This window comes from Notolepis coatsorum (genome assembly GCF_963971535.1).
Source record: "Notolepis coatsorum genome assembly, chromosome: 2".
Classification (NCBI taxonomy): domain Eukaryota; kingdom Metazoa; phylum Chordata; class Actinopteri; order Aulopiformes; family Paralepididae; genus Notolepis; species Notolepis coatsorum.
The window spans coordinates 139,233,449-139,251,346 of record NC_140166.1 but is presented as its reverse complement, the minus strand read 5'-3'; the positions used below and the strand labels follow the sequence as shown (position 1 = coordinate 139,251,346).

At 45.5% G+C, this 17,898-nt stretch overlaps 1 protein-coding gene across 1 annotated transcript in view; it reads right to left on the bottom strand.

Moving 5' to 3' along the window:
• Positions 1-17,898, bottom strand: part of dnah5 (dynein, axonemal, heavy chain 5) — a gene marked incomplete at both ends in the record, with an annotated part of 523,851 nt that overhangs the window by 120,311 nt on the left and 385,642 nt on the right. Inside the window, 6 exon segments of the mRNA XM_084308323.1 lie at positions 658-698; positions 701-855; positions 2,446-2,560; positions 5,474-5,612; positions 6,486-6,590; positions 13,731-13,913. Coding sequence (XP_084164449.1) covers positions 658-698; positions 701-855; positions 2,446-2,560; positions 5,474-5,612; positions 6,486-6,590; positions 13,731-13,913 — 738 coding nt within the window.

Genomic DNA, 17,898 nt, shown 5'->3' with positions numbered 1-17,898 from the left:
AGCCTTCTGTTGACCTTTTATCAGATTTTTGCTCCACACATTTTATGTTCTTTTACCAATTTATTTTATCAGTTTTATTATTCTATGTTTCTCTGCTATTTTATGTTTTAGTCTTGCCTATTTTATATTCTTTCTTTCCTTTATTCTCGCTAGCTTTTAAGTCCCTTTAACTGTAGTGCTCTGAGAGTTGCCCCGCAACTGTAAAGCGCATTACAAATGAAATCTATTATTATTATTATTATTATTATTATAGAGAGTGGTGGAGTCAGATCTGCTGAGAAGACTAACAATGGAGGGGATGAGGAGAGGAGACATGAGGATAAGAGAGAGAGGGGGAGAGAGAGAGAGAGAGAGGGAGGGAGAGAGAGAGAGAGAGAGAGAGAGAGAGAGAGAGAGAGAGAGAGAGAGAGAGAGAGAGAGAGAGAGAGAGAGAGAGAGAGAGAGAGAGAGAGAGAGAGAGAGAGAGAGAGAGAGAGAGTCAGATCTGCTGAGAAGACTAACAATGGAGGGGATGAGGAGAGGAGACATGAGGATAAGAGAGAGAGGGGAGAGAGAGAGAGAGAGAGAGAGAGTCAGATCTGCTGAGAAGACTAACAATGGAGGGGATGAGGAGAGGAGACATGAGGATAAGAGAGAGAGGGGGGGAGAGAGGCAGGCAGGCAGACCTTTAATGAGAGTGAGGAACTCCTGGTGTTTGACCGGTTGCTCTGCATGTCTATCTTCAGCGTCAGCAGCAGTGTGAACAGGAACTTGTGCTCCTCGTAGAGGCCGCGCGCTGCGTACTTGTACACCTCGAAGGTCATGCACTCTATGATGTTGGCGATGCGTTTGCTGGTGATAGGACTCTTGGATGACCTGGATGAAACAAAAGATCCATGTTGTATTTTATTGTCCCGTATATATGATGAATTAAGAAATAAACTCTTCAATAAATAATAATGATAGACGTTTTTTGTATAGCACCTTTCATACAGAAATTGCAGCTCAAAGTGCTTCACAGCAGTAAAAAATACTGGCACAAAATTGGCAGATCGACGCATAAAGTGCAGACATATAAAACGAGCATAAAATAGATAGCAGCAAAATGGTAAGGCAAATCACATTTGTTTTTCACATTAGGATCTAACATCCCAACGGGCCTCTTTGTTTACGGTTTGATTCTATGGCAGTTTTAAAATAGACAGTAATAAAAAGAGTAAAATAGAATAGACAGAGTAAATTAGTGCAATAAAATAGTTAATCGCTCTTACTTTAACAACAGAGCAGTGCATCGCTCTTATAAAATGTCTTGTAACATCTGCAAACTTCTTTTGGACGGATGATTATAAAAGACGTCTATAATCTACTCATAGTAGATTAGAATGCATCTACACATAGCAGATTATAATGCATCTACACATAGCAGATTATAATGCATCTATATAGTAGATTATAATGCATCTACACATAGCAGATTAGAATGCATCTACACATAGCAGATTATAATGCATCTACACATAGTAGATTAGAATGCATCTACACATAGTAGATTAGAATGCATCTATATAGTAGATTATAATGCATCTACACATAGTAGATTAGAATGCATCTACACATAGTAGATTAGAATGCATCTACACATAGTAGATTAGAATGCATCTACACATAGATTAGAATGCATCTATATAGTAGATTATAATGCATCTACACATAGTAGATTAGAATGCATCTACACATAGCAGATTATAATGCATCTATATAGTAGATTATAATGCATCTACACATAGCAGATTATAATGCATCTACACATAGCAGATTATAATGCATCTACACATAGCAGATTATAATGCATCTACACATAGCAGATTATAATGCATCTACACATAGTAGATTAGAATGCATCTACACATAGTAGATTAGAATGCATCTAAACATAGTAGATTAGAATGCATCTACACATAGATTAGAATGCATCTATATAGTAGATTATAATGCATCTACACATAGCAGATTAGAATGCATCTATATAGTAGATTAGAATGCATCTACACATAGATTAGAATGCATCTACACATAGATTAGAATGCATCTATATAGTAGATTAGAATGCATCTACACATAGATTAGAATGCATCTATATAGTAGATTAGAATGCATCTACACATAGTAGATTAGAATGCATCTAAACATAGTAGATTAGAATGCATCTAAACATAGTAGATTAGAATGCATCTATATAGTAGATTAGAATGCATCTACACATAGTAGATTAGAATGCATCTAAACATAGTAGATTAGAATGCATCTAAACATAGTAGATTAGAATGCATCTAAACATAGTATATTAGAATGCATCTACACATAGTAGATTAGAATGCATCTACACATAGTAGATTAGAATGCATCTACACATAGTAGATTAGAATGCATCTACACATAGTAGATTAGCTACACATAGGTCCCCACCTGGCCAGCGAGAGGTCAAAGAGTCCAAGGAACTGTCGGAGAGAGGTTTGGTACATGACGTTCACCATGCTCATCTCCGTAATCAGGAAGTACAGGATACTGCCCCTGGTGGCAACTGAAAAAAAAAGAAACATTTTACAATGACTTCACGCGTCATAGCAGCATAGGGGAGGGGAGGTACAGGTATGGGCAGGGTAATAGTAGAAAGACATAAATATAGGCAATACAATTTGATCTCAAAATAAAAATGAGAAAAAGAAACAGTGTAAACAATATAGGTAATTAACACTGAATAAAAGTATGAGAAAAATAAACAGTGTAAACGATAATTAACACTGAATAAAAGTACGAGAAAAATAAACAGTGTAAACGATATAATTACCACTGAAAAAAAGTACGAGAAAAATAAACAGTGTAAACGATAATTAACACTGAATAAAAGTATGAGAAAAATAAACAGTGTAAACAAAGGTGAGGGTGAGGGTCTCTGTCTTCACCGCTGCTTTGGTTTTTGAGACATTGGAGGTAGAAAAATGATCAGCAAGGTTAGTGAAGGTTAATGGTATATGAAATATGAAATTATTAATAAAACGCGTCTCATTAGCCGGTCGGTGGGTTCTTCTGGGACCTCCGGCGGTGACCTACCGGCAGGGCCGGACTGGGGAAATAATTCATACCGGGAGATATAGCGCGAAATATAGCCCCAGTCAGGCCACTTTTTAAGCGGGGGGTCTGGGGGTCCCCCACCAGGACATTTTTTGTTACAAAGACTTAATTTCCTGCATTCTGGTGAATTTTAGTGCATGTGAATCACAAACTAATGAGCCAACAATTGCTTAGTACAATGTACTGTTATGGACCTCAAATAAAACTGTTGTGGCACTAGCAATGCTACTCTCTCCACCTTCAAAAAGAAAAAAGCAAGAGCACAACATATTTTTCTATTTACTATTATAATACAGTTAACCACTCTCTCCTGTATTATGTATATACACTCTTTTTCTGGACACTTTTGTATCACAAACAGTACTGTATTTGCAAATCTGATATGTCATAAATGTATAGATGTAGCAGTACTGTCTATCTGTATGTCTTATATGTTATGATGAATTGAAAATGGGGGACCCTGATGTAAACAAGACGAAAGTCTTTCTCTGGTCTGCATCCCCTTAACAATTGTAGTCTATCGTATCCATGTGTATTTGTGTAAAGTATTTTAAAATCTTTTACCCAACATTATAATATAATATATAATGCTGTATTGTATGTATCTGTGTGTATGAGAGAGGGATATGCACATGTGTTTGTGCATAATGTGGGGACGGGGGGGAAGGGAGGGATTGTTTTTGTGTAGTTATCCTATATAGGTTTAAGAGGGGAGGTCGCTTATAAGCCCTTGGGTTTTTTGACCTTTCCTGCACATTTTAACTGTTCTTCTTTTTACTTATTTTATTCCAGAATGTATATTTGTAAGTGCGAATAACAATAAACAAATAAACAATTGTATGTATTGAGCTGTACTGTACTGTACCCATTCTGCAATCTGTTAATAAACTTTTCAATCAATCAATCAATCAATCAATCAATCAATCAATCAATCAATCAATCAATCAAGCTAACATCCACATGTTTATTTTTCTCACTGACTAACCTGCTGGTCCCTTGACTTTGGGCTTGGTGCAGGCCACGTGAGCGGATCGGCGCAGCCGAGAAATCCGCTCTTCGCTCTTTAAAGCTTGGTCCGCTCCGCTAATCGTTCATGTTGACCCCGCCCCCAAGTCGCTCTCCGCTCGCTCCCCGCTCACCTTGAATCGAGCGCTCCCCGCTCCCCGCGCCAGATCGCTCGGCATTTTTTTTTTTTTTTTTTGGAGCATGGTGTAAATTAGCTCAAACTACAACAGTCTACACCCCCTGGGCCCCTTAACAATTGTTTGTATTGAGCCGCATTGTAATTGTACCCATTCTGCAATGTTAAATAACGTTGTTTATCCATTCACTAGCTCTATTAAGCGATGATAGGCTAGCCGAGCCACAATGCTATGGTCGCTGCCATTAACGTTAGCATGTAAGCTAACGTCAACAACAATGGCGTCGATACTTTTTCTAACAGGAGTGAGTGAAGGAGGAGGAGTGAAGCCTAAACAGGATATCACAGGTTCACCCTTCTCATTGGTTGAAAATGGCCTTCATGTTTGTACATCGCCATCTGTTGCTTTGGCATTGTACTGCATGTATATTACATCAACAGTGTTAAACCACTGTGAGCGACCTGGAGTGGATTGGAGCGGAGGAGAACTCTCGCTCCGGACGTCGCGCCGACTCATTTTAAAACCCACTCCTCGCTCACGTCAAAACCGGCCGCTCCGCGCCCCGCGCCGCTCACGCTCCGATCCGCTCACATGCACTGGCTTGGTGCAAGAAAACATTTGATAAATGTTCCCGGATTTAGCAGCATCTCCTGATGCAAGGGCCTTTCTTTTGTTTGCTTTCTCCCTCTCTGATCCACCCTTTCTCTTTCTTCCACTGTCCATCTTGACATCAATGTTACTTTCGCTCTATCTCTCTCCCGAGTCCCCACTTCACTACCTGGCTCAGTGTAACCTCGTTCCCAGCTGTATCTCGTGAGAGTGCCATCTCTGCCATTCCATTCGCCGTCTCCGCTGTCAATCAGTTGTATGGCCTGGTCCCGCCTCCGGCCTCCACCAATCACATGCGGCAGCACGGCTCCATTTGTTTGTGTGAGATTGCTCCGCGAGAGGGGGAGAGGCAGACTCTGTCGCAGACAGTGAAATCCTGGTTGTTCCCCCGACCCCACCCACCTATTATCTAACTATCGCACCGCCGCAACTAGAAACAATGGCGTCTAAGTTCAGTGGCCTGACTGTGGGCAAAAAATATTATAATAATAATAATAAAAAAAAAAAAAAAAAGATTAAAATTATATATATATATATTTTTTTTTATCTGTCCAGGTCAGGCCACCGGGAGAACTCCCGGTGCTCCCGATTGCCAGTCCGGCCCTGCCTACCGGGTCGGTACTCCTCCCTTGCGGCGTTGATCTGGATCTCAGTCTCGGCGGCGATCAGGAGCTTCTGGCTGACCTCCTCGGCCGTCCGCTTGGTGCTGCCCAGGACAATGATCAGGCTCTCGTCGTCCACCAGCGATCCCTGAGGGGAGGGGGGGGGGGGGGGGGGGGGAGTGGTGGCCGAGAGGGAGAGAGTGTCAGGCATGAAACCCACCAAACACGCGGGCGGTCGATCAACACTTCACTTTCGCTCCCATGTTAACAGGCGTCGCTGTTCACACCGGCTGAATTGAATCGATTTGGTTGGATTCAGAGGCGTGCGCCACACACACATTTACACAGAAATACACTCAATATCTGGATGATTACCACACATATAGATGTTGTTCAACCAGCTAATGTGTCTGTATCTTTCCCAATACAAATATATTACTATACTTTTTCAGGAGTACAGTCACACTGATTTCATCATTATAAAATGAATTCTAACATTCTAATTAATTAGATAATAACTGGTTATACATGCAAAATGGACAATAGAACACTGGAACTGGAAATCTTAAAAAAAAAAAATCTTCAAACAGGGACTGACTTTGCATAATAGACTAGGCATTTACAGCTGTTCCAATGTAACTGTGCCCTCCTTTCGCCCGCTCTGAAGTCGGACTCGGTGTGGACGGCCATGCGCGCTGTTCTCGCACGAAACCCCGCGAGTGCTTGCGCCCGCGCCCGGTGGGTTTCAAGCATCAGGAGTTGCCAAATGGAAATTGTGGCCTAGAGATTGGCTTCGACGTCCCAACAGGGAGGCGGGCCCGTGTGCATTAGAGATGATTGGAATTAATAAAATTACATTTTCACGCGTGAGCGACTTGACATGGCAGTTTATTTCCGCCTGAGGGTGTAACGGATGCAAAGCAAGCATAACCTTGGATACATTTTAAAAAGACATATTTCAACCATTTCTGTACCGTAGTTGATGGCTCAGCAAGCCTGGACTGTGTACTGGTGAATCTACCTGTGTACTGGTGAGACGGTAGAGCAGGTTGTCTTCCAGTTCCTTCATCTTCCTCTTGTTGGACGTCACGTCTTCCAGGAGGTCTGTCCTCTCCTTCTCTAGTTCCTGGGGACGCACACACACACACACACACACACACACACACACACACACACACACACACACACACACACACACACACACACACACACACACACACACACACACACACACACACACACACACACACACACACACACACACACACACACACACACACACACACACACACACACACACACACACACACACACACACACACACACACACACACGTTTAATTTGTTCTTCATTGAAGATACTTGCTGTGTTCTTTAGTTATGTGGAGGATTATTTTCTCCACTGTACCCTGATCATACCTTGTAGTGCATACAGGTTTTGGTGGATAAGAGTCAGACACACTTAATGGTCAGACATTCCTAACCCGTTTCCCCACAAGCTAGCATAACAAGCTAGCATAACAAGCTAGCATAACAAGCTAGCATAACAAGCTAGCATAACAAGGTAGCATAACAAGCTAGCATAACAAGCTAGCATAACAAGCTAGCATAACAAGCTAGCATAACAAGCTAGCCTAACAAGCTAGCATAACAAGGTAGCATAACATGCTAGCATAACAAGCTAGCATAACAAGCTAGCATAACAAGGTAGCATAACAAGCTAGCATAACAAGCTAGCATAACAAGCTAGCATAACAAGCTAGCATAACAAGCTAGCCTAACAAGCTAGCATAACAAACTAGCATAACAAGCTAGCATAACAAGCTAGCATAACAAGCTTGATACCAATGGATTCCTTTGGTCGTCTCGTTTCATGTGACGCCACTAGCTAGCTTAAGAAATGAGGTCAGTCGGGATTATATATAAAAAAAGAATTAAATTGTTAAAAACACTAGAACAAATACAGATGCCCTGACCGAGCGGCATATGTATTTAACACTAGCACTGCCATGGAGAAAATGCCATTAATTCCCGCCAGGAACGGGTCAGATGACCCGGCAGCTTATATGAGATATATGAGAAAAATAAACAGTGTAAACTATATAATTACCTCTGAATATAAAAATATGAGGTTTACCACAATGAAATGTAGGTTTGAGGTTTTGGATGAAGAGCCACACATTGACGGGCAAAGAGCCACATGCGGCTCGCGAGCCACGGGTTGGCCACCCCTGCGCTAGACGCTTGCAAAGTTCTGTGACTTTCGTCTGTTCCAACGGCCCATAATTATGTGGAATAACGTTCTAATTACATTTTCCTGACGTCATTTTGAAATTTCAGAAACCGTGCCAGATAAAACGGGTACCTTTAGGAAAAGTCATTGAGTGACAGAGCTGGAGCTCGACTGAGTGACGAGGATACATTTATTGAAAATGCCTAGGGGTCATGTGACCCCTTGTCGGCTGTGCTAGTGTTAATGAACACCCACTGAGAGCAGGGGGCAGGATAAGGGCCTTGCTGCTCCCGTCACCCAGGAGACGGAGTGAGTGAAGCGGGGAACCGTTCCGGTAATGAGCACCACCGCCTCTCCGTCTCGTCTGCACACGCAGCGGGACGTTAAAGAGACTCGACGACTCTGTTGACACGGAGTAGCGGCTCTCCCGCTACGACCGGAGAGAGAGAGGAGAAGGTCTCTACGCTAACCGGTCTGGGAAGCCACTTTGATAGAACCAAACTATTCGGGGGGGGGGGTCAGACGTTTGGAAATTGTACAATTGTGGGAGAGGATTTTGTTGATACTTGTCCTTTTAAAAGGTCCCCAGAGTCTGAACAGGGTAAATCTGCATTTAGCTGCAATGCCCCTCTAGCTCATGGAATGAAGTCCAACAGTCCTTATTAAAGCTCGAGATTCTCCCCTCTGTTGCAGAGTGTGTGTGCAAATGCATGTCCGTCTTTCTGTGCATGCATGTGTGTGTTTGTAATGTGTGTGTTTGTAATGTGCATGTGTGTGCAAACGCATGTGCGTCTTTATGCACGTGTGTGTGTGTGTGTGTGTGTGTGTGTGTGTGTGTGTGTGTGTGTGTGTGTGTGTGTGTCTGTAAGTGTAGACTGAAATGATTGCCCTGTTCTGTGTTTCACACTGTGATAATATAGTCCCCATTATTCAGTCCTATAATACAGGCACACGGCCCCTGCTGGCCCCGCGAGGACTGGATGAGGGACACTGCGGGGACACAGGGACACTGCGGGGACAACTCGTCAGAAACAGTACAGCCTTCAGACGTCTCCGAGCGCCGAGGAGCCAATCAGCAGCACACTGTGGTTCCATCTGCTCTACATGTACGACAGCAGGTCAGCAGGGAAGGTACAACTCTGGCAGCTAAGGGTCAGTAAGATTGTCCGTCAAACAGTGTTGAACTTGAGTGCTACAGTAGTAGAGACATATTAGTATAGGAGGTAGTAATATAGGCAAGGTAGATTATAAAATGTTAGTAGCAGAGTGCATACTAGTCAAATGTTTTTTTCTTTTGTTTTCTTAAATCTTTTTAATTTCAGATATTGATTGAAGAAGTGTGTTTTTATTGGGCGTGTTTCAGCTGTCCTGACTGTGATGGTTTCAGCTGTCCTGACTGTGGTGGTTTCAGCTGTCCTGACTGTGGTGGTTTCAGCTGTCCTGACTGTGATGGTTTCAGCTGTCCTGACTGTGGTGGTTTCAGCTGTCCTGACTGATGGTTTCAGCTGTCCTGACTGTGGTGGTTTCAGCTGTCTGTCCTGACTGTGATGGTTTCAGCTGTCCTGACTGTGATGGTTTCAGCTGTCTGTCCTGACTGTGATGGTTTCAGCTGTCTGTCCTGACTGTGATGGTTTCAGCTGTCTGTCCTGACTGTGATGGTTTCAGCTGTCCTGACTGTGGTGGTTTCAGCTGTCCTGACTGTGGTGGTTTCAGCTGTCCTGACTGTGATGGTTTCAGCTGTCCTGACTGTGGTGGTTTCAGCTGTCCTGACTGATGGTTTCAGCTGTCCTGACTGTGGTGGTTTCAGCTGTCCTGATTGTGATGGTTTCAGCTGTCCTGACTGTGATGGTTTCAGCTGTCCTGACTGTGATGGTTTCAGCTGTCCTGACTGTGGTGGTTTCAGCTGTCCTGACTGTGATGTGTTCAGCTGTCCTGACTGTGATGGTTTCAGCTGTCCTGACTGTGGTGGTTTCAGCTGTCCTGACTGTGGTGGTTTCAGCTGTCCTGACTGTGGTGGTTTCAGCTGTCCTGACTGTGATGGTTTCAGCTGTCCTGACTGTGGTGGTTTCAGCTGTCCTGACTGTGATGTGTTCAGCTGTCCTGACTGTGATGGTTTCAGCTGTCTGTCCTGACTGTGATGGTTTCAGCTGTCCTGACTGTGATGGTTTCAGCTGTCCTGACTGTGATGGTTTCAGCTGTCCTGACTGTGATGGTTTCAGCTGTCCTGACTGTGATGTGTTCAGCTGTCCTGACTGTGATGGTTTCAGCTGTCCTGACTGTGGTGGTTTCAGCTGTCCTGACTGTGATGGTTTCAGCTGTCCTGACTGTGATGGTTTCAGCTGTCCTGACTGTGATGGTTTCAGCTGTCCCGACTGTGGTGGTTTCAGCTGTCCTGACTGTGGTGGTTTCAGCTGTCCTGACTGTGATGGTTTCACCTGTCCTGACTGTGATGTGTTCAGCTGTCCTGACTGTGATGGTTTCAGCTGTCTGTCCTGGCTGTGATGGTTTCAGCTGTCCTGACTGTGATGGTTTCAGCTGTTCTGACTGTGATGGTTTCAGCTGTCCTGACTGTGATGGTTTCAGCTGTCCTGACTGTGGTGGTTTCAGCTGTCCTGACTGTGATGGTTTCAGCTGTCCTGATTGTGATGGTTTCTTTCAGCTGTCCTGACTGATGGTTTCAGCTGTCCTGACTGTGATGGTTTCAGCTGTCCTGACTGTGGTGGTTTCAGCTGTCCTGACTGGTGGTTTCAGCTGTCCTGACTGTGATGGTTTTAGCTGTCCTGACTGGTGGTTTCAGCTGTCCTGACTGTGGTGGTTTCAGCTGTCCTGACTGTGGTGGTTTCAGCTGTTCTGACTGGTGGTTTCAGCTGTCCCGACTGTGATGGTTTCAGCTGTCCTGACTGTGGTGGTTTCAGCTGTCCTGACTGGTGGTTTCAGCTGTCCCGACTGTGGTGGTTTCAGCTGTCCCGACTGTGATGGTTATATAGCGTATAGCTTACGCTCTGCGCTCAAGTGGAACATATCCTATATCAGTCTAATACTGAATAAACTTCTTCACATGTACACACCCATCCGCCTGGCCACACCCCCATCCGCTCCTCTACATAAGCGGGGATGTGGCCATACTAACAGCTCCTTCCTTATTTTCACCACCGACAAGTGTCTGTATACACCACTTGAGTTTAGTGCCAAAATAGTTGGAAAGGAGCTACGTTGAAGAGAAGGAGCTGCGTTGACATTATATCTTTGTTTTCTCTCTCACTATTTTCGAGGAAATACAGCGATAATGTCTTCGCCACCGGAGTGTCTAGAAGATGATGATCATTCTGACTTCCACCGGCGCTTCGTATTAGGGGCTCGCATCGCTGAGCAATCCCCGCCGGCATTACCTCCGGCTCTGCAGTTGGACACTTTGCTTGGGAGGCGCTCGGCCGTGTGAGGGCTGACGGCCTCTCTGGGGCGGGTGATGTTTTTACGACGCGGGCGCCAGGTGTGTTGGTTGTGGGGGGAACAACTACACAACTTACGAAGGCCGGCTCCAGGCTGGTATCCTTTTTCGCTGCCACTTAGCGGCGTGGAGGGGGTTCTGGTTTGATGCCCACGTTAACATTAGCTCCTCTTCGAGTAAGAGCTTTTTTTTCCTGGGACCGTGATTCCGAATCTGCGGTTCACTTCCCCGGGTCTCTGGACAAACAGATACCCACTGTCACCGTGCTGGCCCCGATTTTCAAAGATGAAAAGCACCCGGTGCGAGGTAGGTGAGCTTGGTGTTTCATTATGAGAATATCTCCATGCTCAAGTCAGCTATAGTCCGCGAGAGACTTGTTGCCGGCACCGCTGTGTCTGGTAAACACCGTTCTGAAGAGGGACGTGTATTGCCTTTTTTTCCCTTCTTTTTAAGATCCACAACTGGGTTAGGTGTTGGCCTACAGAAGTTACATGTGTAAGCTTCCTTTAGGGTAAAGGTGTAAAAATTCAGGTGGCAGGTTCGCACATGAGCCTATGTGAAGCTGTTACCTTAAACAGGTATACATGCGCTTCATGTAGCACGCTATGACTGGTGTCATGGCTCTGCTTTGCCATTGCATCGTATCAGAGGTGAGGGGTCATGAGGGGGTGAACTGATAAACCCTCCCTCCCCTTTTTTTCTGATTGGTCAGGGGGTTGGACCTCCTGTCCTTTGGGCTTCCTGTCACACTGTTGGGTCAGCGCGTCACAGGGTAGGGAGAAGGGGGAGGGAGTTCCCTGGTCCCACGCCATATTTGGGCAGGTGGGTCACGGAATTCCCCCCGCCATAGAGTACGTCACTGGGCGCGTTTCTATTGGTTGTGAGACTTCCGTGAGTTCTTTTCAGGCTCCATGTTGTGGACCTCTGTTATTGTCAAGATGAGTTATGCAGCGCGTGAGAACTTAAAAGGAAGTTCTGCTCTGCGCTCTGTTGCATATGTCTTGAGCTTGGTCACGTAGCTCAATGTTACATATATCTTTTCAATTATTACTCACGTGGGAAGTCTCTATGGGGGTTCCCTGTCTCCTCTCTTTTATACAGGGCAGGGTTGACAGGGGTGTTTTCCCTCAGCTGCGTCATATGGGACCCATATCTGTGTCTTGGCCAGCTTCCTGCCGCTCTCCCAGGCGGCTTGGAGGGAACGTTATCTGGGTTCTTGTTAGAATTACCATTGATATGTTTTGGGTCTCGACGTGTACATAGTGCTGGCCCTGGGTGCTTCTGTGTGGAACCACGCATGGGCTTGCGCGCCTTGGTTGCTCATCATTGAAATAGCGTTTTTATGGGGCAACTAGGGTGGAGTTTGTCTCTTCCAAGCACCAGTGTACTGGGTTAGTCTCAATGAATTCTCGTTCATTTCTGGGGGGAGATAACGGAATAGATCAAAGCATTGGTCTCACGCTTTTGGGGTGGGCCACCGGGCGCGGTGCTTCATGTTCTGACCGTCTTGGTGGCGCCCTCTGTGATGTTTTGGATCGACACGCGTACCTACCCCCCTCTTAGGACTGGGGATGGTGGCGTGATTAGGACACAGGACTGGTTCTGGTCGCGCCGGACCAGGTCAGTTAACCCGTTGTCCGCCGGGGCGCAGATCTGCTGTTCTGGTACCCTGAAGGACTTGTGCTTTTTTGGGGGGAAAATGCCGGGTTGGCCCGGGCGTTGCAGGGGTTGATGTTATGGAGGTGTTCGTGGTTATGTCACTGCGTGTTATCCTTCACTATTGCTTGGTCCATATTGTGTTGTACCTTGCGCTGTGCTAAAGGAGCCTGGTTCTTCTCCATTCTTTTTTCGCCCTTCTCTTCTCCTGCTTGGTGGGGCTGGGAGGGGGCTGTCAAGGTGGTTCTTGTACCCCTCTGGCATCCCTGTGTACGTCCCGGTCCGCCGGGCCCAGGTCCGGACTCGTTCTTGTCTACCTGTTGGCCTGGGTTAACCCCTTCTTGAGAACTGAAACACTTGTACTGCTGTATAGCCGGTGTATACCCGCAGTTGTGTTTGAGTTTTATCTTGGGGGGGGGTTATAGGAACAACCGCCTCCTGTTAGGTGGTGGTTGGTTTCCAGGTGTGTTGGTAGCGGAGTCGACTCTCGGGTTAGGCCGGGCTTGACCCTGTCTGCCTGCGAGTGTGCCCCTGCACCCTTCATGACGTCTGCCAATCGTGTCAGCCTTCTCTGCCTCGGCCCCTCTAGAGGGTCAGGGTTTTTTTGTGGAGGCTACTTAATGGTGTAGGCCATGGTGCACAGCATACCGAACGCCCCTTCCGCCGGGGTGCAGTTTTCAGCAGACCCCTTAGGCGCCTGTCTAGTCCGCAGTGCTCCAGGCTCAGGTCGAGTTCTTTTGACCTGTTGCCTGGATTGAGGGATCAACCTCTTTGGGGGTTGTCTCCCCGGTGCGCTGCTGTTTCTCTGTCAGGATGACCCGGTCCAGCACCTGTTTCTCTGTCAGGATGACCCGGCCCAGTACCTGTTTCTCTGTGAGGATGACCCGGGTCCAGCACCTGTTTCTCTGTGAGGATGACCCGGCCCAGTACCTGTTTCTCTGTCAGGATGACCCGACCCAGCAGCTGGTCCTCCAGACCCCTCATGGTCACCGTGAAGTCGATGATGGAGGTGCGGGCGCTGATCTCGGGGGTGTAGGCCGGGTTGGGCAGCTTGGTCGTCACGTAGAGCCTGAAGCCCTTCATCACATCCACCTCCTTGTCACCCACCTTCACCTGGAGGGAGTTAGGGAGGGAGGGAGTAGGGGGGAGGGAGGGAGAGGTAGACAGGGGGGAGGAGGTAGAAAGAGAGGGAGAGCGAGAGATCGGGGGAGAGGAGGAGATATGGGGGGAGAGTGGGAGAGAGGGGAAGGTAGGCAGAGGGAGGAGGTAGAAAGAGGGGGACAGATGGATAGATGATGAGATATGGGGGGAGAGAGGGAGATAGGGGAAGGTAGGCAAAGGGAGGAGGTAGAAAGATGGGAGAGAGGGGTGAAATGTGTTGATCAAGGTATATGCATTAAGTTACAGCAGCAAGTTACATTTAAGACTTGTTTCATGGTTCTAAACCTAGTCACCTACTAGCTATGAAGATACGATCCAGTGAACAATTTGCTGATATCCCTGCCATTAAGGACCAACAGGGAATTGTTATTACAGACCCAAAAAAAATCAACAAGACTTTTCGTACGTTTTACTCCAACCTGTACAAGTCAGAAGTGATCTTCGATCATAATAAACTGGATACATTTCTTGATCAAATTAACTTACCTCAACTTTCAAAGGAAGACGCTAAACGGTTAGATGCACCTATTACACTAGAGGAACTTAGTGAGGCTATATCTGAATTGCAAAGTGGTAAGGCCCCTGGCTGGGATGGCATTCTACCCGAACTGTACCTCTCATGTTGGGATGTAATCGGACCCCTATTACTTGATATGATTTTATACTCAGTCAAAGAGGGGAACTTCTCCAGGGATGTCAATATGGCACTCATATCTGTCCTACTTAAGAAAGATAAAGACCCCACTGAATGCGGTAGTTATAGACCCTTAAGCCTCCTCGGAACCGATCTCAAGCTGTACGCTAAGGTACTAGCCATCCGACTTCAAAAGCATATGACATCTTTAGTTCACCCTGATCAGACAGGCTTCATAAGAGGCCGCCTGATCACGGATAATATTAGACGGTTACTGCATGTGATAGATTCCAGCAAGGATGCCGCGCCTCCCACAGCTGTATTATCCTTAGATGCGATGAAGGCCTTTGACAGGTTGGAATGGTCTTATTTATGGGCAGTACTTAGACGGATGGGGTTAGGAGATGGGTTCATTAATATGATCAAAGTACTATATACAGATCCATCACAATAGACACAATAGAAATTCAAATCCGGAGGAGGAAGTGGAAGTGGATAGGTCACACACTCAGAAGAAAGAAATCAATCACAAAGCGGGCGCTGACATGGAACCCACAGGGCAGGAGGAAGAGAGGCAGACCGAGAACCACCTGGAGAAGAACCACAGAACAGGAGATGAAGAAAGAAGGGCTGTCCTGGCAAGATCTGAAGCGGAGGGCACAAGACCGGAGAGGATGGAGGAGCTTCGTCGATGGCCTATGTTCCTTTGGGAATTTAAAGGCCTAAGTAAGTAAGTAAGTAAGTAAGTAAGTAAGTAGAGCAACATGTATTATAAATGTCACGACCATACTGGCAAAAAAAAAATAATAAAACACATAGCGACACGCCGACACTGCACTTGCGCACCAATATAACTGATTGTGCCTTCCATACAAGCTCTCGCTAGACGCACCAAGCTCCCGGTAGCCCCGCAAAAAGAACAATGACTTTAATATTATTTCTCTCCCGACAGCCGGGATGGGGACACCCTTCCATGATGTAGCTGTGAGGAGCCGGTCGCTCTATTATAACAACAAGCTGTGAAGGAGACGGTCGCTCTATTATAACAACAAGCTGTGAGGAGCTGTTGAAGTATGTTTCTAAGTCAACAGATGTGTTAAAGCATATTAATAGAGGAGCCTGGTGAACTGAACCAGGAAGGTGCTAATGAGAGAAGGTGTCTGCAGGGAGGCAGCTGTGTGTGTGTGTGTGCGTGTGCGTGTGCGTGTGCGTGTGTGTGTGTGTGTGTGTGTGTGTGTGTGTGTGTGTGTGTGTGTGTGTGGCACTTAATTACTGGTGTCAGAATAAGTGGTAATTACTCTTCTAGTGGAACATCGTTCCCTGGAACTGTCTTTACTGACACCTTCAGTTCCTCTTCTCCTCCTTATTAATAGAAAGAGAGATAGCGAGAGAGACGCACAGATAGAGAGCGATATAGAGAGAGAAAGAGAGAGAGACGCACAGAGAGAGAGAGAGAGAGAGAGAGAGAGAGAGAGAGAGAGAGAGAGAGAGAGAGAGAGAGAGAGAGAGCGAAAGAGAGTGAGTGAGATACGCACAGGGAGCGAGAGAGAGAGCGCGAGAACGAGAGAGACGCACAGAGAGAGAGCGAGAGAGAGAGATGCACAGAGAGCGAGAGAGAGAGATAGAGATAGAGAGACACACACACACACTGCTGGACTAGCTCCCAGTGTGCGTCAGCATGCCATTACATTAAGTGGCTTAATGTCCAATCTAGTCTTATTTATGTATTATGCTAATTTGCAGTTGGAGTCAACCTTTTTATTTATTATCATCATTGTTAATATTATGTATTCATTTCTGTTTTAATAATAAAAAATAATTGACTCGATCATTTGTTGTATTATGCGCGGGGGCGTGCATGTGTGTGTGCGCATGTAGCAAAGGGGTACATCTGATGTCATTGACAACAAGCATTTCCATGGAAAACAGGTTTTGAATGAATGGAAACAGCTCATTGTAGAAACATTGGGAAAAACTTGTGTCTGAAGAAGTAGTTTTCTATAATAATGTAGCGACCCTGGGATTTAGGTGATTGGTCAGCCGAGCTGTCACTCTGCACTCTACCAATCTGGGGCTGGCAGCCAGGTGACACTATTGGCCGCACGAGCCCGGGGTTGGTAGAGGGGAGGGGGCGGGGGCTGACCTGGAGGAAGGTATAAGAGGGCGTTACACCTGAGGGTGCGCTCTCTTGGTGTATGGGAAGTTATGGAGATGAGTCTACTAATGTCAAGGCAGAGGTGATTCACCCCGTCTTGTGTACAGAGAACCATGCCTACGTGTTGAATCAAGACATACGTGAGAAATAACAACAGCCTCGGTGAGTCATCCGTTAGCGAGGACGTTCAGTTCAGTTCTTTTTTATTTTGGTCTTTGGACACATAACAACGGTCATTCCATAAATCGTCAACGTTTTATCAGCTGCTATTGCAGCATTGTCCAATTGTCCGAAAAGGGCTGTAGGGAGAAGCACTAGGCTTGTCGGGCCCTACCCCTGAAGACTTACGTTTCTTTTCTTTTGTTTTTTCATTTACATACATACATAGTACCAGGGGTGCAGTCGTAATATCAGAAGTGCCTGTACGCTGTTTAAATGACGCCGCGTGCACGTGCGCCCATGCTCATACATGTTCCCTCGCGTGCGCACAGAACAGATGATTATTATGCATAAATAGTAGGAAACATGTTTGTATAGGAAATTACTAGTTTTAGTTTAGTTTTTGTAAATATTGCCTTGAAATAGACTCGAGAAGCTGAAAAAGGATGTAGCCTTCAATATATAAAGAAATTATATTGTCAACAGATATGGTTGAAAAACAAACAATGTTTTAAATGTAATTGTAGATACAATATTGTAGTTACAATTTCTTTAAAGGGGAACTATTTTACTATTTCTTTCACTATTTGGGCACGTTTACACAATTCCTGTGAGTCTATGGAACACCTCTGTAATATATATATTTTTTTTTATTCATTGTTTTGTATTTCTAATCAAGTCCTCAAAAACAGCATTTTTCTACCTCAAGATCTCGAGCTGTTTTGAGCCTGGGCTGCAGGTGCCACTGTGTGCAGCTCATCTTGTATCTCAACATTAACATGCAGCGGTGTCTTTCTGACATCACATATCAGCACATTTTCAGATGACTCAGTTCAGTGAGGGTGAATATTGTGAGAGGAGAATTGGAAGAATGCACCAATATGAGAATTTTGAGACATAGATCATATTAATATAAGTTCACATAGCTAGGAAACAATGCTAAACACTCAAAAAGGCCATTTATAAGATAGTTCCCCTTTAATTGAATT